The following is a 23,051-nucleotide window of genomic DNA, read 5'->3' as shown; positions in this document are numbered from 1 at the left end:
TACTTAATGTAAACTTTTGACCCACTGGGAATGTGATAAAATAAATAAAAGCTGAAATAAATCATTCTCTCTCGTATTATTCGGATATTTCACATTCTCAAAATAAAGTGGTGATCCTAACTGACCTAAGACAGGGAATTTTTGCTAGGATTAAATGTCAGGAATTGTGAAAAACTGAGTTTAAATGTATTTGGCTAAGGTGTATGTAAACTTCCGACTTCAACTGTACTTTGTGTTCCTCATTTACTCAAGTGTTTCCATTATGTCGGCAGTTACCCGATCACTTAAACACTGCTCACCTAAATGCTGTGCATAAATAGCCCTTTGTGACGTACAGTAACAATACTTTGTACAGTAACAGTACTTCCCCATGAAGGAACTGTTTAACCAGTCTATTATTGGTAGCGAAGCGCTGACATGCCTTCCTCTCCAAACAATGGAGGGCCTCTGTACCTGGAGCAGAGTTGATGACTGAGGAAGAACCTAAAGACGGGGACAGGCAGAGTGGGTCCGCGGAGAACAATACACCTTTCTTTAGAATAGCATTAAAAAAGGCAGATGGGACTTAAAACACAAACCACAAGCAGTTAAAGGGAGTTCAAAGCAGTGCAAAAGATTACCGGTGGTAGGCTAATTCTGTTCACCTGTTTTAGCCAAAAGAGCCCCCTTGCCTGCTGAATGGTAACAAAGGAAAGCGTATGGGGCTGGATGTAGACTTACGCCTTCATGTACAGGTAACTGCCAAAATAAAGGAAACGCCTACATAAAGTTCCTTGATAGGGCGTTGGGCCACTACAAGCTGCCAGAACAGCGTCAGTGCGCCGAGACAGGCAAGATTCTACAAGTGTCTGGAGAAATTCCATCATTTGGTGTTTGTTTTTTTTGGTGGTGGAAAACGCTGTCCCAGGCACCGCTCCAGAATCTCCCATAAGTGTTTAACTGGGTTGAGGATCTGGTGACAGACACGCACACACACTTTAAACCCCATATGCTCCTGAGACCCTCCTTTTTTTTAAGTCACTTCTTCTAGCCATGGTAGCAAAAATAAAAGGGCAACTGTTTTTTTTTTTATTCATGGCCTTCTGCACGATGGGATGTTAATTGCTTAATTAAACTCAGGAGTCACACCTGTGTGGAAGCACCTGCTTTCAATATACTTAGTATCCATCATTTACCTAACTGTTTCCTATATTTTGTCAGTTACCTGTACATTGCTACTCATTTACAGGAATGTACCCAGAGCTGTTGCCAGAGAATTACATTTTTATTTCTCTACTATAAACCACCTCCAATGTCATTTTAGAGAATTTGGCAGTACTTCAAACCAAAACCACAGACCATGAACAAACACTCCAGGCCAGGACTTCCACGCTTCTTCACCTGCAGGATCGTCCGAGACCAGCCACCCGGACAGCTGATGCAACTGTGGGCTTGAACAACCAAAGAATTTCTGCAGAAACTTGACAGAAACCGTCTCAGGGAAGTGTATCTGCGTGTTCGTCCTCCTCACCAGGGTTATGACCTGACTGCAGTTCGGTGTCATAACCATCTTCAGTGGGCAAATGCTCACCTTCAATGGCCACTGGCATGCTGGAGAGGTGTGCGCTTCATGGATGAATCCCTGTTTCAACTGTATCGGGTATATGGCAGACAGTATGTATGACGTTGTATGGGCATGCGGTTTGCTGATGTCAATGTTGTGAACAGAGTGCCCCATGGTGGGGCTGTTACGGGCAAGCATAAGTTACGAAAAACAAACAATAGAATTTTAAAATCGATGGCAATTTAAATGCAGAGACATCCCGTGACAAGATCGTGATGCCCATTGTCGTGCTATTCATCCGCCGCCATCACCTCATGTTTCAGCATGATAATGCACGGCCATCAAAGATTTTCAGCTTTGTGGAAGCAGTAATGTGAAATCCATAGATAACAGCATAATGAATTCACTTCAATTGATTGATTTCCTTATCTGAACCTCTGTACAATCTTTGAAATTGTTTCATGTTCAGTGTATATTTTTGTAAAGCATCAAAATTGTAAGCTAAATGTTCTGATCTGTTGCATCAGCATCATTGCTTTAAAAAAATGTTTTAAATATACGTAGCCTAGGCATACTGGTTGTATGAATTTGGGATCTATTGTCCCACAACTGTCCCAGAGTCCGTTTGGAATAGGCAATTTTTCTCAACCAACTGACCAATAGAATAGGTGAACTTTTCTACTATGGGGGATAGTAGATTGACATAGTGTCCAACCTATAACACATAGGCTAGTGATTTTGCTGTTCGTTAATCTTCTTGTTGGCTGAGGAAAAGTAAAATGTGAACAGTTGATCTAACATCTTCACAGTTTGCAAAGTAATTCGGAGAGGACACACGTCGTTGCATCCTCGAGTTACAATGTACTGTTAAGATGAATTACCATAATCTGTGTGTGATTTGTTATTCTGAGCACTGTGAGTAGACACCCAAATCAAGTTACGCACGCAAAGCATACAGGTCCAGTAAATTTCTCAAATGTCCAGTCATTTACATAACGGAAACCATGGTCAAGACCGTGATCATACCCCTCTTCTCACTCTCTGGTGAGCAAAACAGGAAACAGCAGGATACCCTAGGCCGATTGTTGTCACAGAGACACACAGGAAATACATAAGACTTCCCTTAACACGACTGTTGTATTCAAAAAGTGAATCCCCACCCCCATCTTCCCCCACCTCCTTGTCCACCAACACATACTGGCACATTTCAGTGTCAAAGTTAGGCAGGTCTCGACAGCCAGTACGGTTTTGAATCCGGACAAGGGGAGGTGGGTGACAATGACGAATTTCGATGATGTTTCAGGCAGATATTGAGAGAGCGAGTGAGAGTGAGAGAGAAATATATGGCAGATATAGTGTAGTGACTGACGTCCGACACCACGTTGACGGGGCCTTATCTGTAGAATGGCGGGACGGTGGAAAGACCACTTCGCTGCCTGATAGCAGCAGCCCTATCATGAGACCCCCACTCGAATCATTTGGAGAGAGAGTTTTAATTCTCACAAGCCTGGGACAAACAGCTGCTTGCTTCACTCACAACAGCTAAAAGAAGATAGGCGTGAAGGCGTGAATCATTGGCGTTTTAAACACAGCAACCTAGAAAATCGCAAAACTGAAAAACTGAGTGGCCTATATTCAAACGCACTACTAAATAACTTTAAAAAGCAAGTTAAGCTCATGAATCAACAAAGGGCAGAACCAGAGCCTTCAAACGGCAAAAGGATGTGCTGCAAAAACACACTAAACAACTTTCTGAAAAAGCTTATAAGGCAAGTCACAGCCAATCTGTAAATAGCACACCCAACTACCTCATCCCCATATTATTACTTACCCTCTTGCACCCCAGTATCTCGACTTGCACATCATCTGCACATCTATCACTCCAGTGTTAGTGCTAAATTGTAATTATTTCACCTCTATGGCCTATTTATTGCCTAACCTCCCTACTCTTCTACATTTGCACACATACATACATTGTTCTATTGTATTATTGACTGTACGTTTGTTTGTGGAACTCAGTGTTGTTTTTGGTCGCACTGCTTCGCTTTATCTTGTCCAGGTCGCAGTTGTAAATGAGAAGTTATTCTCAACTGGCCTACCTGGTTAAATAAAAAGGTGAAATAAAAATAACTTTAAAAAAGTATGCTTGTAAAACTAAAAAAAAAGGGCTAAACTAGGCCTCTAGGCCATATGTGACCGAACGCAAAATGCCTGCGCTGCTGCATAGGATGCCGGGTCTATATTTGTCTATAAAACCTGTATATGGAAATTACCAACAGATTCAAGCCATTTTACCATTTCCTCTCACGCTTGCCAACTCAGGCAAGCGCTCAGCTCAGGAACTGAAAGTTTTAGCGTATGAAAAAGGAAGTGTGAGCGACACCTCTCAACCAAATCTGTAGATTAACATATGCACTAAGATTCTGTGTAACGTTAGTCTAAACTGCATATCTACACTAAAGGACTGTTTTCAGTCAAGGTTTAGTATCTGTAACTTATGTCAGACTAGAGTTGTTCCATGTCATTTCAGCAAGCCATGACACCCACCATCTCAGATGGTTCTGAAAGCGTTTCTGTAGTTAGAAACCGATAAGATTAGCATTCCTACAACATTATTTTGTTGAAACAATTTGATCTCTGAGAAATTAAGCTAATTGATTGCACCCCCCCCAAAAAAAATTGGCCATTTTAATTCATAGGATTCTTATAATATTCAATAAATGTAGTACCGAACATACGATTTGGACCAAACTTTTTTTCTAACAATCAGACATGAGGAATCCAAGAGACTCACCCTCCCCCACCCTACGCCAATCCCATCCTAACAATGACTATACAGTATGAATTCTCCCCCTCCCATGACATGTAAGCAGTTTATGAACAAGCTATAACACCAACCTATGCTTTGGTTGTTTACCTGGCCACTGTTTCAAATGCTAACTTTTTAGCATTTGTGGCACAAATTCAATGCAAGTCAATGGTACCTATAATTAGCATTTGAGCGTCATGTCCACAGCTAGAAGAAACATCGAGTTACACAATAAATGTGATACTTCATGATGATTTGGACATGAAGCGTGAAAATGCCAACATACTGTAGGTACCATCGACTTGCGTTTAATTTGTGCCACAAATGAAACAGTGGACAACTAAACCAACACATGGATTGCTGTCATATCTTGTCCATAGACTGTTTACAGGGTAAGGAAACCCATATGTAATTTTGTATTTTGGGGGAACTCTTTGTAATTGTAATATCAGGATGTAGGATTGGACCTAACAACTTCAATGTCTAATTTCTCTGGACAGGGAGAAAACACCCAGCAGCAACCACTTCTAGAAGCATTGCACCAACTCCTGGCCCATCTTCCCAGAACATTTTCCTTTGCTATACTGGAGAATGGAGTACAGAAAAAAAAGTGTCAAAAAAAAGTCAAAAAAAAAGTGATCAATTATTTCAGGCCCGGCACCGTCGCTGGGACGCAGCTGTGAAAGACTCAGCAGGCTACTGGCATTACACATCTAGCTAAAAGACTACTGTAGCTCTGTTGGCATATCTATAAAAGTTAACTTTGACACCTTTTGGAAACAGAAGATGCTTTACAGGAATGACAGAGTCCATCCAAATCATTTTTGTTCCTGTCCTAGCATTTAAAGGCTGCATTGAGACAATGACTTATCAGTGACATTGTCCCAGGGGTGTTGGCAGTCATAATGTAAATAACCTCATTTATGTCCCTCCAACTCCCCTGAATGCCTCGGGCCATCCTACAGCTATTGTATGCAGTAATCATGAGCCTGAGTTATACTATTACCACTGAGGCTGTTTGACCTAGTTGGAAGTCCACTAGGTGCAGTTCACCCTACACTATCAGCTCAAACATAAATATCAGTGTCATGTCTACTTCTGATAAGCCTCCCAGTAAAGCAATAAAAACAAGTGCTAAAAATAGCCCACATTAACATGTAGCCTAGGAAACAAGGTTCATGAAATCGATAACTTGGTAGAAGATAACGTTCATATACTGACTCTCTCTGAAACTCACTTAGATAATACCTTTGATGATACAGTGGTAGCAATACATGGTTTCAACATCTTCAGAAGAAACATGAATGCCAATGGTGGAGGAGTTGCTGTTTATGTTCAGAGTCATATTCCTGTAATGCTTTGAGGATTTCATGCAAAATGCTGTTGAAGTAATATGGCTACAGGTTCAGATGCCCCACCTAAAGCCCATTCTTGTGGGAAGCTGCTATAGACCAAGTGCCAACAGTCAGTATCAGGATAATGTGTGTGAAATGCTTGATATCAAAAGGTGACCAAATATTAACTGGCTTTCATCAAGCTGCCCACTCAGGAAAAAGCTTTAAAACTGTAACGTTATCAGTCAACCTACTAGGGTTATCAGTCAACCTACCACAGGAATTAATGGAATCCTCTCCAACATAATCCAGTTAGAGTCAGGCATTCCCCAGGGCAGCAGTCTAGGCCCCTTTTTTAAAATCTTTACTAATGACCTACCACTGGCTCTGAGTAAAACCTGTATCTACTGTAAATATTGTAATGAATAATGTAGAAATTGTGCAAGTTGAAGAGACTGAACTCCTTGGAGTAACCTTGGATTGTAAACTGTCATGGTCAAACATATTGATGCAACAGTAGCTAAGATGGGGAAAGGTCTGTCCATAATAAAGTGCAGCTCTGCTTTCCTACCTGCTCTAGTTGTCGCACCTGGACTACTGTCCTGTCGTGTTATCAGATGCCACCAAGCGGGACTTAGGAAAATTGCAATTGGCCCAGAAAAGGGCAGCATGGCTGGCCCTTAAATGTACATGAGAGCTAACAATAATATGTTTCTCTCTCCTGGCTCAAAATACATGAGAGATTGATTTCATCACTACTTATATTTGTGAGAAGTATTGACATGGTGAATGTACCGAGCTGTCTGTTTAAACTATTAGCCCACAGCTCAAAAACACATGCATACCCCACAAGACATGCCACCAGGCCTCTTCACAGTCCCGAAGTTGATCAGCTTTAATATTACAGATGGATTGTAGCCTCCATCAAAACATACACACAGTATTTCGACCTCTTCCCTTTTTTCACTTTGTTACGTTACAGCCTCACTCTAAAATGTATTCAATAAATGTTTATCTACACACAATACCCCATAATGACAAAGCAAAAAAAACAGGTTTAGAAACCATGGAAATCTGCTCCAGACTGCTCAGGACCTCAAACAGGGGTTCACCTTGCAACAGGACAACGACCCTAATAAAAACAGCCAAGACAAGGCAGGAGTGGCTTCGGGACAAGTCTCTGAATGTCCTTGAGTGGCCGAGCCAGAGCCTGGGTTTGAACATCTCTGGAGATACCTGAAAAAAGCTGTGCAGTGACACTCTCCATCCAACCTGATAAAGCTTGAAAGGTACTGCAGAGAAAAACCGGAGGAACTCCTCAAAAACAGTTGTGCTAAGCTTGTAGCGTCATACACAAGACAACTCAAGGCTGTAATCTCTGCCAAAAGGTGCTTTAACAAAGTACTGAGTAATGGGTCTGAATACTTATGTAAATGTTATAGTTCTTCATTTAATACAAATTTGCAAAAATGCCTAAAACCTGTTTTTGGAACATAATTTTGGGTTATGCATTTATCACAGGTGGACTCCAATCCAGTTGTAGAAACATCAAGGATGATCAATGGAAACAGGACGCATAGCAAAGGGTCTGAATACTTAGCAAGGTAAGGTAAATCTTTTTTTATCAATTTGCAAAAGTTTCTAAAAACCTAGTTTCACTTTGTCATTGTGTGGTATTGTGTGTAGATTGCTGAGGATTTGTATTTAAACCATTTTAGAATAAGGCTGTAACATAACAAAATGTGGAAAAAGTCAAGGGGTCTGAATACTTTCCGAAGGCACTATACACAATCTTTAAGATATATTTTCCTTTATTTTCCACTAACCCTACCACCCCTCCCCTAATTGGAGTAAACTGATGAACAGAAGCACTTAGGCTTTTACCTCTAGCTTATACTTCCTAAATACATTTTACGAACAATCTTTTGTTTGCTTTTACTCCTATCCTTCCTCTACCCCTCCCATCCATTTCTAAAGACCATCCAGTTTAACTGTGTTGTGATGTTTCACAAAAGTTCTGAACCGTTCCAATTCTAAGTTTCTATAGATTGTAAATGAAAGAAAATATAATACTTTTAGCAAAAGGTTATTGATTGATTGACTATGACTTTTCAAAATCACCCAGCAGTGCCAACTGCAGAGTTAGAGCCACGTAAATGTTGCAATTCTTCAGCCATTCCTGGACCTACGACCAAAAACAATCTTCATTAGGACAGTACCAAAACAAATTATCTAATGATTATCTAACCATTTGCCTCATGCAGCATGACACATCTCCTTAGCATAGAGTTGATCAGGCTATTGATTGTGGCCTGTGGAATGTCATCCCAATCCTTTTCAATGGCTGTGCGAAGTTGCTGGATATTGGCGGGAACTGGAACACAAGGTCATACGTCGATCCAGAGCATCCCAAACATGCTCAACGGATGACATGTCTGGTGAGTATGCAGGCCATGGAAGAACTGGGACATTTTCAGCTTCCAGGAATTGCGGCATGTGGCCGTGCATTATCATGCTGAAATGAGGTGATGGCGGCAGATGAATGGCACGACAATGGGCCTCAGAATCTCATCACGGTATCTCTATGCATTCAAATTGCCATCAATAAAAGGCAATTGTGTTCATCGTCCATGGCTTATGCCTGCCCAAATCATAACCCCACCGCCACCATGGGGCACTCTGTTCACAATGTTAACATCAGCAAAGTGCTCGACCACACGATTCCAAACATGTGGTCTGCGGTTGAGGCCGGTTGGCAGCACTGCCAAATTATCTAAAAACAACATTGGAGGCTGCTTATGGTAGAGAAATTGACTTATCTAGCTACAGCTCTGGTGGATATTTCTGCAGTCAGCATGCCAATTGCACGCTCCCTCAGAACTTGAGACATCTCTGGCATGGTGTTGTGTGACAAAACTGCACATTTTAGAATGGCCTTTGATTGTTCCCAGCACAAGGTGACCTGTGTAATGATCATGCTGTTAAATCAGCTTCTTGACTTGTCCACAACTGCCATGTGGATGGATTATCTTGGCAATGGAGAAATGCTCACCAACAGGGATATAAACAAATTTGTGCACATGAGAGAAATAAGCTTTTTGTGCATATGGAAAATGTCTGGGATCTTTTATTTCAGCTCATGAAACATGAGACCAACACATCAAGTTGTGGTTATATTTTTGTTTCGTATGAAAGTGGACACCCATTCAAATTAGTGGATTCGGCTATTTCAGCCACACTCGTTGCTGAAGGGTGTATAAAATCGAGCACAGCCAAATTTGTACATTTTTCCCCTGCTAGATCTGCACTGGTCAACTGTTATCACCGTTATTGTGAAGTGGAAATGTCTAGGAGCAACAACGGCTCAGCCACAAAGTCCTCGGTTGCAACACTCACTACCGAGTTCCAAACTGCCTCTGGAAGCAACGTCAGCACAAGAACTGTGTCGGCAGCTTCATGAAATGGGTTTCCATGGCCGAGCAGTCGCACACAAGCCTAAGATCCCCATGCGCAATGCCAAGCGTCTGCTGGAGTGGTGTAAAGCTCACCGCCATCGGCGCAGTGGAAATGCGTTCTCTGGAGTGATGAATCACGCTTCACCAAGTAGACTGTAAAGTTTGGTGGAGGAGGTATAATGGTCTGTGGCTGTTTTTCATGGTTCGAGCTACGCCTCTTAGTTCCAGTAATGGGAAATCCTACAGCATACAATGACATTCTAAATGATTCTGTGCTTCCAACTTTGTGGCAACAGTTTGAGGAACACCCTTTCATGTTTCAGCATGCCCCCATGCACAAAACAAGGTCCATACATAAATGGTTTGTCGAGATCAGTGTGGAAGAACTTGACTGGCCTGCACAGAGCCCTGACCTCAATCCCATCGAACACCTTTAGGATGAATTGGAGTGCCGACTGCGAGCCAGGCCTAATCACCCAACATCAGTGCCTGACCTCACTAATGCTCATAGCTGAATGGAAGCAAGTCCCTTCAGCAACATTCCAACATCTAGTGGAAAGCCTTACCAGAAGAGTGGAGGCTGTTATAGCAGCAAAGGGGGACCAACTCTATATTGAAATGGCCATGATTTTCAAACGAGATGTTCAGCAAGCAGGTGTCCACACATTTCTGCTCATGTAGTGTATATCTAACTGAAGCTAATGGTGATCCACAATAAATACAAATTCTGATGACATGAAATGTGGCAATATACAAGACAAGGGTCGCATTAATGCAGAATTCCACAAAAAAAATTGATTACAAAATGCTTAAGAAATATCTTGCTGAGTTTTGTCAATGCAGATCTAAAATGCTTCTTATTGTAATTTCTGCTTGGCATCAGACTAATTTTCTGCTCAGTTGCACTTCTACACTCGGATGAGAATTCATTTTTATAAGTAGACAGCACTGACTGTGTAGCAGCTACGTTTCTCAGGTAAAACACCAGTTTAACTTCAAGCAAAACATTGTGAAATGTAGCTGGCTGCATTCCTTCGATGATTAACAGAAATAAAAAGACCAGCCAAATAGCGTTGCACTTCTGTTGTCATCTGATGAAAATGAAGCTATTTTCTGCCGAATGTGGTGCACTAATGCATTTTCTGTGAAGGAATACAGTCGGTGCATGTAAGCTGTCCGACCAAAATAAATAATTAAATATTGGTGACCAAAAGTCGTTTGTTTTTCAACCAATTGATTGGCCAACATTTTTCAAAAGCATTTTTCTATATGTAGACACTTTTTCTACATTTTTCTATATGTAAATAAAATCCATTATATGGACTGAGCTTGTCTGATGCTTTAAGCGCACTGTTAGATTAAATATTTAAGACAAATAACTAGAGGGAGTCTGACCACAATTGATTTGATTGTGTCTGGCCGGCATCGGACTTCCTGCGCTGTGAATTATTTATTTTTTTAAACCCGTGTGCACCGGTTGTCTCGCTCTCTCATCCCTGCTGCAGCAACCACCACAGAACATCAGTGTTTATCGTGCAGTCCGTGTTGCTGAAGTTGCAACTTAATTAAAGCCATTTCTGACTGAGGAGTTGTTACCAAAATCCCTCATATTGTTTAGAAAATAACATTCCCTATTCCCTCAACCCTTGCTCTCCCATCACATGACAGCAAAATGGAGATAAAGAAAAAGGAGGAAGGTAAGGAGCAAGTGCTGTGTGCAAAACAGGTTAGATTACACAATTTTATAAAAAAAAATAAAAAATAAATTGGGGACCGTTTGGAACAATGTAAAACTACCAGATTTGAATAATTTGCGTTGTAAAGCCTTTATTACAGCTTAAAAACAGTAGCATGCATTTGTTAATGCCATTGCCAACATGCTAATTATTCAAGGGTCCCTTCATAATTTCATTTTAAAAGTAAAATGCTTTACTACATTTCAAACCATGAATTACTTGTATTGTATGATAATATTGATACAGTAGCCTAATATATATTAGACATTTAGGCCTAAGTATGTTACAGTATTACGACTAAACAGAATGCACTCTTAAGGCCTACAGCTCGGTGGTGGTTATACAAGGCTACTATACTAACCCTACTAACAAAATTTTTTTTTAATATAATGATATGATAATATTTGAGATTCTTCAAAGTAGCAACCCTTTCCCTTTAACAGCTTTGCACACTCTTGGCATTCTCTCAACCAGCTTCATGAGGTAGTCACCTCGAATGCATTTCAATTTACAGGTGTGCCTTGTTAAAAGTCCATCATTACTTCACGACATGAAGGGCAGTCAATTCTGAAAGTTTCTTAAAGTGCAGTCGCAAAAACCATCAAGCGCTATGATGAAACTGACTTTCACGAGGACCGCCACAGGAAAGGAAGACCCAGAGTTACTTCTGCTGCAGAGGATAAGTTCATTAAAAAGTTACCAGCTTCAGAAATTGCAGCCCAAATAAATGCTTCACAGAGCTCAATTAACAGACACATCTCAACATCAACTGTTCAGAGACTGCGTGAATCAGGCCTTCATGTTCAAATTGCAAAGAAACCACTACTACAGGACACCAATAAGAAGATACTTGCTTGTCCATGAAACACAAGCAATGGACATTAGACACACCAACCAAAAATGTAAGATTTTTGGTTGGTGGTGTGGGGGTGCTTTGCTGGTAACACTGTCAGTGATTTATTTAGATATGAAGGCACACTTAATCAGCATGGCTACCACAGCATTCTACAGTGGTATGCCATCCCATCTGGTTTGCGCTTAGTGGGACTATCATTTGTTTTTCAAAAGGACAATGACCCAACACACATCCAGGCTGTGTAAGGGCTATTTGACCAAGAAGGAGAGTGATGGAGTGCTGCATCAGATGACCTGGCCTCCAACAATCCACCGACCTCAACCCAATTGAGATGGTTTGGGATGAGTTGGACCGCTTAGCATTTGCGGGAACTCTTTCCAAGACTGTTGTAAAAGCATTCCTCATGAAGCTGCTTGAGTGTGCAAAGCTGCCATCAAGGCAAAGAGTGGCTACTTTCAATAATCTCTTTTTTGTTACTACATGATTCAATATATGTTATTTCATAGTTTAGATGTCTTCACTATTATTCTACAATGTAGAAAATAGTAAAACAATTAAGAAAAACCCTTGAAATGAGTAGGTGTGTCCAAACTTTGGACTGGAACTGTATATGGATGACTTAAAGTCAGGCACATTTAACAGTTAGGCTATTGATTAGACCTAATTAAGTTGGGGTTTATCCCGCTCCTCACTTTTCTTAGACAATTAAGGCAAGGGCTGTTTTCCTGTCTCCTAATTCTACTGCAGCCTCCCCCGCATTGTTCTCAACACCAAAATACTGGTTAACGTCGCTATTATGCACATAGCAACATGGAAAAGGCACCAATTCAACAGCGCACTGGCGTTTCAGAACCATGGACAGCGACTGCTCTAAAGGCAGGAGAAAACACGATATAAAATTATATTTTTATTAGTTGCACCATTGTTCTTACATAATATAAACATATACAATTTCAGTAGCACAAAAGTGACATCCCCACAGCCTCCGCAATGGATTAGTCTACTCAGACAGGTGCGAATCGTGTGCACCGTGATTTTTTTTGTGACTGCTCAACTAGCGAAATCTAGGTCGACCAACAGCCTATCAACTACACAATTGACCAGTCGGTAAAAAAAAAGAAAAAAAAAAAGGGGGGGGTGGGGGGGGGGTCAGGGGTCAGTCCTAGTTGCAGGCCCCTGATCAGACAAAAAAAAAAGTAACTCTTTTCAATTTAAAAATTCAGGTCAAAAAGGGTTTAAAAATGCAGATTTGATGGTCTGCGCTTTGAAAATGCTGATTTCTTAACTCTAAAATTTACCCATGTACATCATGACATATTTCATTATGCCTTACATCATCTTCATGGAGTCTTGTCCCACAACTGAACGGACAAGTGTTTGTAATGCAAGATGGAAGGAGAGCCGGTCTCTCATCAGAGATCGCATGTATTTTGGGAGACTAGAAAATAAGAACTTCTCATTCATGCCAAATACGGTTTCAGGTGATAATAAAAACGTTGTTTAATTACTTTTTACTCAACTTGTTTCTCAAACTCTATAGCAAGTCAACCTAGCTTGCACTGCAGAGCAGCTAGCTAGCTAAAAGAGATGCTAGGTTGAAGATACCATTGTAGCTAGAGAGCAATTGGGGGGGAAGGGTCTTGGTCAGGGAGGTGACCAAGAACCCGATGGTCACTGACAGAGCTCAAGAGTTCCTCTGTGGAGATGGGAGAACCTTCCAGAAGAACAACCATCTCTGCAGCCCTCCACCCATCAGGCCTTTATGGCCAGATGGAAGCCACTCCTCAGTAAAAAGGCACATGACAGCTCACTTGGGGTTTGCCAAAAGACCCCCAAAGGACTCTCAGACCATGAGAAACAACACTCTCTGGTCTGATGAAACCAAGATTGAACTCTTTGGCCTTAAAGCCAAGTGTCACGTCTGCGAAAAAAAACATGGCACCATCCCTACGGTGAAGCATGGTGGTGGCAACATCATGCTGTGGGAATGTTTTTCAGCAGCAGGGAGACTAGTCTGGACCGAGGGAAAGATGAACGGAGCAAAGTACTGAGAGACCCTTGCTGAAAACCTGCTCCAGAGAGTTCAGGACCTATGAACCTAAGCACACAGCCAAGACAACGCAGGAGGGGATTCGGGACAAGTCTCTGAAAGTCCTCGAGTGGCCCAGCCAGAGCCCAGACTTGATCTTTGGAGAAACCTGAAGATAGCTGTGCAGCGACAGTCCCCATCCAACCTGACAGAACTTGAGAAGATCTGCAGAGAAGAATGGGAGAAACTCCCCAAATACAGGTGTACCAAGCTTGTAGTGTCATGCCCAAGTAGACTCAAGGCTGTAATCGCTGCCAAAGGTGATCAACAAAGTAAAAGGTCTGAATACTTAGGTAAAAAAAATATATTTTTTCGCTTTGTCATTATGGGGTATTGTGTGTTGATTGAGGAGGGAAAAAAATGATAATACATTTTTGAATAAGGCTGTAAAGTAACAAAATGTGGAAAAAGTCAAAGGGTCTGAATACTTTCCAAATGCACTGTGTGTCCAGGGAGCTGGCTGCCACATAATTTCAAACAGACCCTCCCCCATGTGAACACACTTAAAGTTCCCCTGCACTTTATAAAACCACTCCACAGCTGCAATGTTGTTATTCAACACTGATATAAAAACCTGCCAATTGTACTGCATACAGAGAGAAACGGTACCAAAATGATTTATACCTCAACCAAGGAGATTGAACTATTGTTTCGCTATAGCTAATAAAATCACATTTTATTTTTAACATAAATACAACAGGTGTAGTACAAATGCTTGCCTACGAGCCCTTCCCAGCGACGCGGTTTAAAAATAATTAAAATAAAAGTGACACGAGGAATACAATTCAATGCACAAGAATGGATATGTATAAAGGGAGTACCAGTACCAGATCAATGTGCATAGGTAAAGTATTAGAGACAGATATGAAGGCAAGGTAAAGTGACTAGGCATCAGGATAGATAAGACTAAAATAAAGAACAGAGTAGCAGCAGCAAATGAAAGTGCGTGCGTGTGTGTAATGTGTGCATTTGTGTTGTCGGTATGAGTGTGTGGGTGTATGTAGTGTATTTGAATGCGTGCGGGTTTTGTGTGGGAGTGTCAATGTAATGTGTGTGAGTGTGTATACATAGTCTAGTGAGTGTCCATAAAGGCATTGCAAGATGGAGAGTCAGTACAGATAGTTTGGGTACCATTAATTGACTATTTAGCAGCCTTATGGCTTGGGGGTAGAAGCTGTCTCAAAGCCTGTTGGTCCATTTGCCGGATGGTAAAAGAGTGAACAGTCTATGGTTTGGGTGACTGGAGTCTTTCGCAATTCTAGGCTAGGCCAAAGTCATGTATCTGAATGGCTCTGCCCCTGAGAGTCCATAGTATGTGGCCTGACAGCATTTAGTTGACTTTCTAGCTAGGCTATTCCATTCTATGGTGAACTGTAACAGAGTGAACGATGGTGGTGGGGCCTTACCTGTCCTCGTCCCAGTCCATTTGTATAGGTATTCCAAACAGGCTGTTCACAGAGGGGTTGTCAGCCTGATGCAGGCCCTCTGGGGTCTTCATCAGGTTTTTCTCAGCGATGACAGGAGGCTGGGCCGCCACGAGGCCCTCCACCTTCCTACTGCCCTCCTCCACCTGGTCAAACCCGGCAGCCAAGAGGTCCTGCACCCTCCCGTCATTGCGGGCCGTGGGGGCCTGTTGCCCGGGCAACAAGAAGGCGGTCAGGTTTGACATGGTGGCAGGGACTGCTGCAGCAGTGTTGGAGGCACTGGGTGCAGTGGTGGGCATGCCGGCGATGCTGGTGGTCACGGCTACGACGGCGGTAGGCACGTTTTGAGCACTGGGGGGCATGGAGTGGAGCCCGAGGGGCTGAGGCATCCCTGTGGGGGCATACTGACACACAGGCTGCTGCAGAGTAGAGGCTCTGCCCAGCAGCATGGAGGCCCCAACACCTCCAATACCTGCACCTATCAAGCCTGGAGCTGGCTGACTAAGGGGTAAAGGGACTCCTCCCTCCGCTGCTGCCAACTCCCCTACCTGGCCCTGCATCGGCACCCCGGCGGCGGGAGTCATGACCGGCGATGGGCCCTGACCCATAGGTTGTCCCACAGAGAGGCTGGTCATGGAAAGGGTCTGGCCAGCCGACACCACTGCCTCCATGACAGGTTGGTGGTGTAGGTAGTAGTCCGCCTGGTTCTGGGGCAGGCCTGGGGGTTGGTTGGATAGATGGTGTCCCAGTGGAAGATGCTGTAGAATGGGTTGCTGGGTCTGGGCTGCCGGGGGCACGCTATGAGATTTCTGTATGTGGATGCCAGCTTGAGGCAGACCGTTGAACCCCACAAGGAGGTTCTGGGGGGCAGCGGGTTGGATAGTGCCCAGCGCTGGCTGCTGAACTGAGACAGCCACGGGTTTGTTGGTGGGGAAAGCGTTGGCTGTGTCTGTTCCAGGCTGCCCCATGTTGTAGTTTTGGTGGTGGAGCTGCTGCTGCTGTAGCAGTGTGTCCACTGGGTGAATGTGCGAGGCACTAAGAGCAGCAGCATCCACTATAGAGTCTAGGCCCTGGCCTGAGAGAGTCGCCGGTGCGACCACCGAACCACCTGTCAACCCCAGCCCGCTGTCCCTGTCGGCGCTGGGGTCCAACGCATTGGCATGCCTAATGTTATCCGCAGTCCTGTTAACCACTGTGTTACCCTCCGAGTCTTTCTCATAGAACTCTGTGCAAGTCCATCGGCCTCTTCTGAAGGGCTCTCCAGTACCATGATCAAGTTTGATGACCCTGAAGCGTGAACTGCAACTTGTTGTCGACGTCGTAGAAGTAGGAGTTGAACTAGTCACTACTGGCTGGGATGTGCTCACTGACACGTTGGTAGCCACCCCACTGGTCACTGGTGCAGGCTGTTGCACGAGCCTGGAATGAGCGATAGTAGGGAGGCCACTTGAGGAACCAGTTCCCAGAGTTTGCTGGCTAACATGAGAGCCTGCCCCTCCCACCTTTCGAATAGCAAAACCCTCATTTGGGGGACCCAACATTGCAGGTAGCTGCCCAACTTGAGGTATTACGCCAGGTGCCTCTTGCTCCCCTACATGGTTTAGGGTTTCCTCAGATGAACTTCGATCACATACCTCCGGCTCGTAGTCAGCCCGGGACATGTCGAATATTTCCGAAGACACGTCTTCAGTCCGTGATTCGTCTGGGTCGTCCAGGCTCTCTGTATCATCCGTGGCACTGCTGGCCGCCACCTGAGCCTGTGTCACACTTGTGATCTGAAAACAGCTCTTCTTTTTAGCCGGCATTTTAGACATTTTGAGAGCCTGAGTTTACAACTCCAGTCTAAATATCCTGCGTCAAACGCGAGTGGGCTAGTATCAGCTGACAAATGGCTATGTGAAACAGCGTATTTGCATCGATTTCAGTTATTCTATTATCAAGACGAGTATGTCATCCTACCTCCTCTCCTGTTGCATTTTACGAGTTCATAACATTGAAGACCGCCCCTCTCATTTCAAGCAATGCGGCGTTTGCCAATAGAATTAGCTAGCAATTAAATAACTGATCCAAAGCTTTGATCCGTCAGAACCGGCCTGCCCAGTAAGTAATGTCCCGACTCCGTAGTTGTCAGATGGCCGCTGTCGCAGAGAGAGCTCCCCAGCTGCAGGAGCTACTTTAGTCTGAGGCGGGCCCGTACCCCTCCACTCCACTCCACTCCACTCAAAGTGCTAACGTTGGCTGGCTAGCTTGCTAGCTGCAACACTCCTTCCTCTACGTTGGGACAAGTACGTAAGACATCATGCGGATCAAGTCTACTCTCCCCTCTTGACTTGCGAATTTAAAATTATTCAATACTAACACTTGTTTAAAAGGTAATTGAAACACATTTCCAAGAATACACTGTCACTATTTACCACTTCATGGAACTGACATTCCAAACAGCGCCTACCTTACTCTTGTCAAGAAGATGGCTAGCCAGTTATATCAGAGAGGAAGAGGCAAAGCGAGAGGGTTTACTCCGCCCAAAATCTGTCCACGAAAATAAGACAACCAATGAGAAATTGTTGTAAGGAAGTCAATGACAAGTGTCGAATTTGGTAAATTGTTTGATTGTCACGAACGCACTGATATAAGTAGACGCACATGGGATTTCAGCAACTTAGAAAAAACAACTTTATATCGGAGTTGTGACTGTTGTTCACACGCGTATTTGCCCTCTTATTAGCTAGAATGGTCCCACAAGATATCTCTCTTTTCGCCTGCCTTCCATCTTCATGGACATGTATTTCCATTGTTAGAGCAGTCACTCGACTGTCTTGTCAATATAATAGAAAATATTTGGTTACGTACAATTGCACTGCATCGTGGGAAGCGAACGCAACCATATTTACGTACATAATGATTGAGAATTTAATTTTTCTCTCTCTCGATATATATATTTACTACACTTTTAGACTTTTTTTCGACCACTTTTATTATTTGAAAGGGAGACTGCACCCCTTTACTATCCGTTCCCCTCAAGGGATTGGTGAAGAACACTATTGAAGGGAGCAGGAACAATCCAAACTAATGGACCATGGACCCCTGGTGGTCTTTGTATCTTTGGACCCCTGGTGGCCAATGTATGCAAATCTTAATGTATATTCAGTCAGTTCAATGAACTATAGATGGCTGTGAATCCCTCGAAAACACACTATATATGCAAAAGTATGTGGACACCCCTTCAAATTAGTGGATTCGGCTAATTCAGCCACACCGTTGCGGACAGGTGTATAAAATTGAGAAAACAGCCATGCAATCTCCATAGACAAACATTGGCAGTAGAATGCCCTTACTGAAGAGCTCAGTGACTTTCAACATGGCACCGTCATAGAATGCTACCTTTCCAACAAGTCAGTCCATCAAATCTCTGCCCTGCTAGAGCTGCCCCGGTCAACTGCAAGTGCACAAAAGCCTAAGATCACCATGCGCAATGCCAAATGTAGGCTGGAATGATGTATAGCTAGCCGCCATTGGAATCTGGAGCAAAGGAAAATCGTTCTCTGGCGTGATGAATCACGCTTTACCATCTGGCAGTCCGACGGACTAATATGGGTTTGGCAGATGCCAGGAGAACACTACCTGCCCGAATGCATTGTGCCATGTGTGAAGTTTGGTGGAGGAGTAATAATGGTTGTTTTTAATGGGGCTTTTTTGTGTGTTTTGGTCTAGGCTCCTTAGTTACACTGTTAAAGCAGCAAAGGGGGGACCAACTCCATATTAATGCCCATGATTTTGTAATGAGATGTTCAATGAGCAGGTGTCCACATACTTTTGGTAATGTAGTGTAGTTTGCATTAGGATCTAGCAAGTTAGAACCTGTGCCTAAATATATTTAGGTTTGACATTGTTCATAGTATTAGTGCCTTAATATAGAGGGGCATTCAAAGCACATCAGGATGATTTTTCTTTTAGTAGTTTGAGATTATTGGATTGGTCCTATCCAGCTTCTTCAAAATTATGTACTTTCATTTATTTCTGCTCTAATGTCAGCATGAGATCTAATTTTCCAGGTGGGCTGTAATATTGTATACCTGTAGATGCTTATTTGCTGAATTAGCTCATGGTAACGTTCTTTGCTTTGGGCCATAGCAGCAATATGCAACGTCTTATGACTACAATTCTCTGATCACCAGACTTGGTTGTACTCGTATCCTTTACAAATTGGTCATAGTGCTATATCAAAGCATTTTAGGCACTTAATGAACAGCCTCCACTGAAAAACTCATGATTCAGTTCTCATATTTGAAAAAGAAAACACTGCGTAAGCCTGCATAGTCTGCGTAACATCGCTGACATATTTCTGGTGTTGCATTGGGTAGTTACATAGATAGATAATGTGTTCTTTGTCACCAGAGGAACATAAAAGCATTACATATCAAAGGGAATATGTGGTTTAGAATATGTATATGATGGACTTAGCAGTTTAGTTATATACACAAATCCAATTTACATCCATATAGCACAAAGGGAATGTTCTTTACAAATTTCCTAGAAACTTGTCATGTTTTGTATACTTGGGCATTTTAAAGGCAAAACTTTGCATACATTTTACATAAACTCAGCCAAAAAAGAAAAGTCCCTTTTTCAGGACCTTGTCTTTCAAAATCATTCGTAAAAATCCAAATAACGTCACAGATCTTCATTGTAAAGGATTTAAACACTGTTTCCCATGCTTGTTCAATGAACCATAAACAATTAATGAACATGCACCTGTGGAACGGTCGTTAAGACACAAACAGCTTACAGGCGGTAGGCAATTAAGGTCACAGTTATGGAAACTTAGGACACTAAAGAGGCCTTTCTACTGACTCTGAAAAACACCAAAAGAAAGATGCCCAGGGTCCCTGCTCATCTGCATGATGCAAGGAGGCATGAGGACTGCAGATGTGTCCAGGGAAATATATTGCAATGTTCATACTGTGAGATGCCTAAGACAGCGCTACAGGGAGACAGGACGGACAGCTGATCGTCCTTGCAGTGGCATACCACATGTAACAACACCTGCACAGAATCTGTACATCCGAACATAACACCTGCGTGACAGGTACAGGATGGCAACAACAACTGTACGAGTTACACCAGGAACGCACAATCCCTCCATCAGTGCTCAGACTGTCCACAATAGGCTGAGAGAGGCTGGACCGAGGGCTTGAAGGCCTGTTGTAAGGCAGGTCCTCGCCAGACATCACCGGCAACAACGTCGCCTATGGGCACCAACCGACTGTTGCTGGACCAGACAGGACTGGCAAAAAGTGCTCTTCACTGACGAGTAGCGGTTGTCTCACCAGGGGTGATGGTCGGATTCGCGTTTATAGTCGAAGGAATGAGCGTTGCACTGAGACCTGTACTCTGGAGCAGGATCGATTTGGAGGTGGAGGGTCCGTCATAGTCTGGGGTGGTGTGTCACAGCATCATCAGACTGAGTTTCTTGTCATTGCAAGCAATCTCAACGCTGTGCGTTACAGGGAAGACATCCTCCTCCCTCGGGTGGTACACTTCCTGCAGGCTCATCCTGACATGACCCTCCAGCATGACAATGCCACCAGCCATACTGCTCGTTCTGTGCGTGATTCCCTGCAAGACAGGAATGTTAGTGTTCTGCCATGGCCAGCGAAGAGCCCGGATCTCAATCCCATTGAGCACGTCTGGGACCTGTTGGATCGGAGGGTGAGGGCTAGGGCCATTCTCCCCAGAAATGCCCGGGAACTTGCAGGTACAGTGCCTTGCGAAAGTATTCGGCCCCCTTGAACTTTGCGATTTTTTGCCACATTTCAGGCTTCAAACATAAAGATATAAAACTGTATTTTTTTGTGAAGAATCAACAACAAGTGGGACACAATCATGAAGTGGAACGACATTTATTGGATATTTCAAACTTTTTTTAACAAATCAAAAACTGAAATTAAATTCAATTCTACTTCCTTTAATTGAAATTCAATTGAAATTCAAGAATTTAATTGGAATTTAAGAGTAATTCGCAACTCAATTCAGAATTGATCCCCAAACCTGTTCGTTATAAGACAGATTGTCATTCTCATTTCTGTCCTGGTCTCTGACATATTTTATAGTGAGGCGACTGCTAAGGTACCTAAATTGGACCATTTGACAAACAAAATGCAGAACTACTATACCCACCAAATAATTATATGCCGGTCCATAAAACATACTATGAAAATTACTTGTTTTATGCTCCTCCTTCTCCTCATTGTGTTTGTCTTGCTTTTCCATATGGTATCTTGCAAAGTAATGTGGTGTGGATAGACAGAGGTCTCACTGCAGACCTTTACCACCACACCAAAAGGAATGCAGGAAGCGTCTCTCCAGTTCACTTGAAAAAGGGAAGAGGGACTATTATTTTGTATAATACAGAGAAAATAAAAAAAAGGTGTATGCTTTTCATTGGGGCGTACAGTTTTCTATTCAATTTTGAAATAGGCTAAATAAAAATGACAGTTTACACTTAAAGGCCCACACAGACTGTACGATTTTAGACGTCTTAAGCCACGATTTTGCCGTCCCAGATAAAATTTCCACGTCGTGGGCGAATTCTTAGGTCGTATACGATTGTCGGAAGTCTTGGCTCGGTCAGTGTGACAGGGTCTAGGTCTGACGAGTACCACTACGTGTGGTCGTAGGCTCTGACAAACTTCTATTTATCCTTTATCGTGTAGTGTGGCTGGTGTTACGAGCTGATCCCAGTGACTGACCAATAGGAACATGGCCGGCAATGACGACATGCTGGTTTCTGGAGACAAAACACCGCCAACATCACAGCAACAGCATGTTGTTGTTCTTTCGATGCCATGCTTGATATGTCCAGTGGATGTAGCCTTGCAAGTCAAAAGCAGAATGTGCCGATGTAACAGTTTTGCTTCCATCCTTCTCCTTGCCCCAACCTGGGTTTGAACCAGGGACCCTCTGCACACATCAACAACTGCCTCCCACGAAGCATTGTTACTTATCACTCCACAAAAGCTGGAACCCTTGCAGAGCAAGGGTAACAACTACTTCAAGGTCTCAGAGCAATGACGTCAGCACACACAGCTAACTAGCTAGCCATTTCACACCAGTTACACTCACCCCCCTTTGACCTCCTTCTCCGCAGCAACCCCAGCAGCTGAGCAGAGCCCAACTGAGTGATTCTGGGCAACAGCATCAATGTAACAGTGTTACTTCTCTCCCTATCTTTGTCCAACCTGGGCTCAAATCCTATCGTAAACAATCAATATTTTAATTTGCGGGCCTCCCGAGTGGTGCAGCGGTGTAAGGCACTGCATCGAGGAGTCACTACAGTCCTGGGTTCGATCCCAGGCTGTGTCACAGCCGGCCATGACCGGAAGACCAATGAGGCGGCGCAAAATTGGCCCAGCCAATTATAGGAGAGGGTTTGGCCAGGAGAGGGTTTGGCCAGCCGGGATTTCCTTGTCCCATTGCGCTCTAGCAACTCCGTGTGCCGGGCTGGGCGCCTGCAAAATGACTTCGATTGCCAGTTGGATGGAGTTTGACAAATTGGTGGGAATGGCTTCTGGGTTAAGCAAGCAGTGTGTCAAGAAGCAGTGCGGCTTGGCAGGATCGTGTTTCAGGGGACGCATAACTCTTGACCTTCACCTCTCCCGAGTTCGTACAGGAGTTGCAGCGATGGGACAACTACCAATTGGATATCATATTTAAAATATATATATATATATATATATATATATATATATATATATACGTATATGTTCATTTGGTCATACATACCAGTGTGACATGTAATAATTGTT

At 43.3% G+C, this 23,051-nt stretch overlaps 1 protein-coding gene across 2 annotated transcripts in view; it reads right to left on the bottom strand.

Moving 5' to 3' along the window:
* LOC110530044 (TSC22 domain family protein 2) overlaps window positions 1–18,038 on the bottom strand; it is a 40,442-nt gene extending 22,404 nt beyond the window's left edge. The window contains exon 1 of one of the 2 annotated variants that reach the window (XM_021612819.2): window positions 15,229–18,038. In XM_021612819.2, the coding sequence (XP_021468494.2) occupies window positions 15,229–17,060 (1,832 nt within the window). In that variant the 5' untranslated portion in view covers window positions 17,061–18,038. The remainder of the gene's footprint in view (window positions 1–15,228) is intronic. The other variant, XM_021612820.2, reaches the window with a different exon arrangement.
* Between the last annotated feature and the right edge of the window lie 5,013 nt (window positions 18,039–23,051).

The sequence above is a fragment of the Oncorhynchus mykiss genome, chromosome 8 (genome assembly GCF_013265735.2).
Source record: "Oncorhynchus mykiss isolate Arlee chromosome 8, USDA_OmykA_1.1, whole genome shotgun sequence".
Lineage (NCBI taxonomy): Eukaryota > Metazoa > Chordata > Actinopteri > Salmoniformes > Salmonidae > Oncorhynchus > Oncorhynchus mykiss.
The sequence above is the reverse complement of the archived record's forward strand: the minus strand, read 5'-3'. Positions and strand labels throughout refer to the sequence as shown.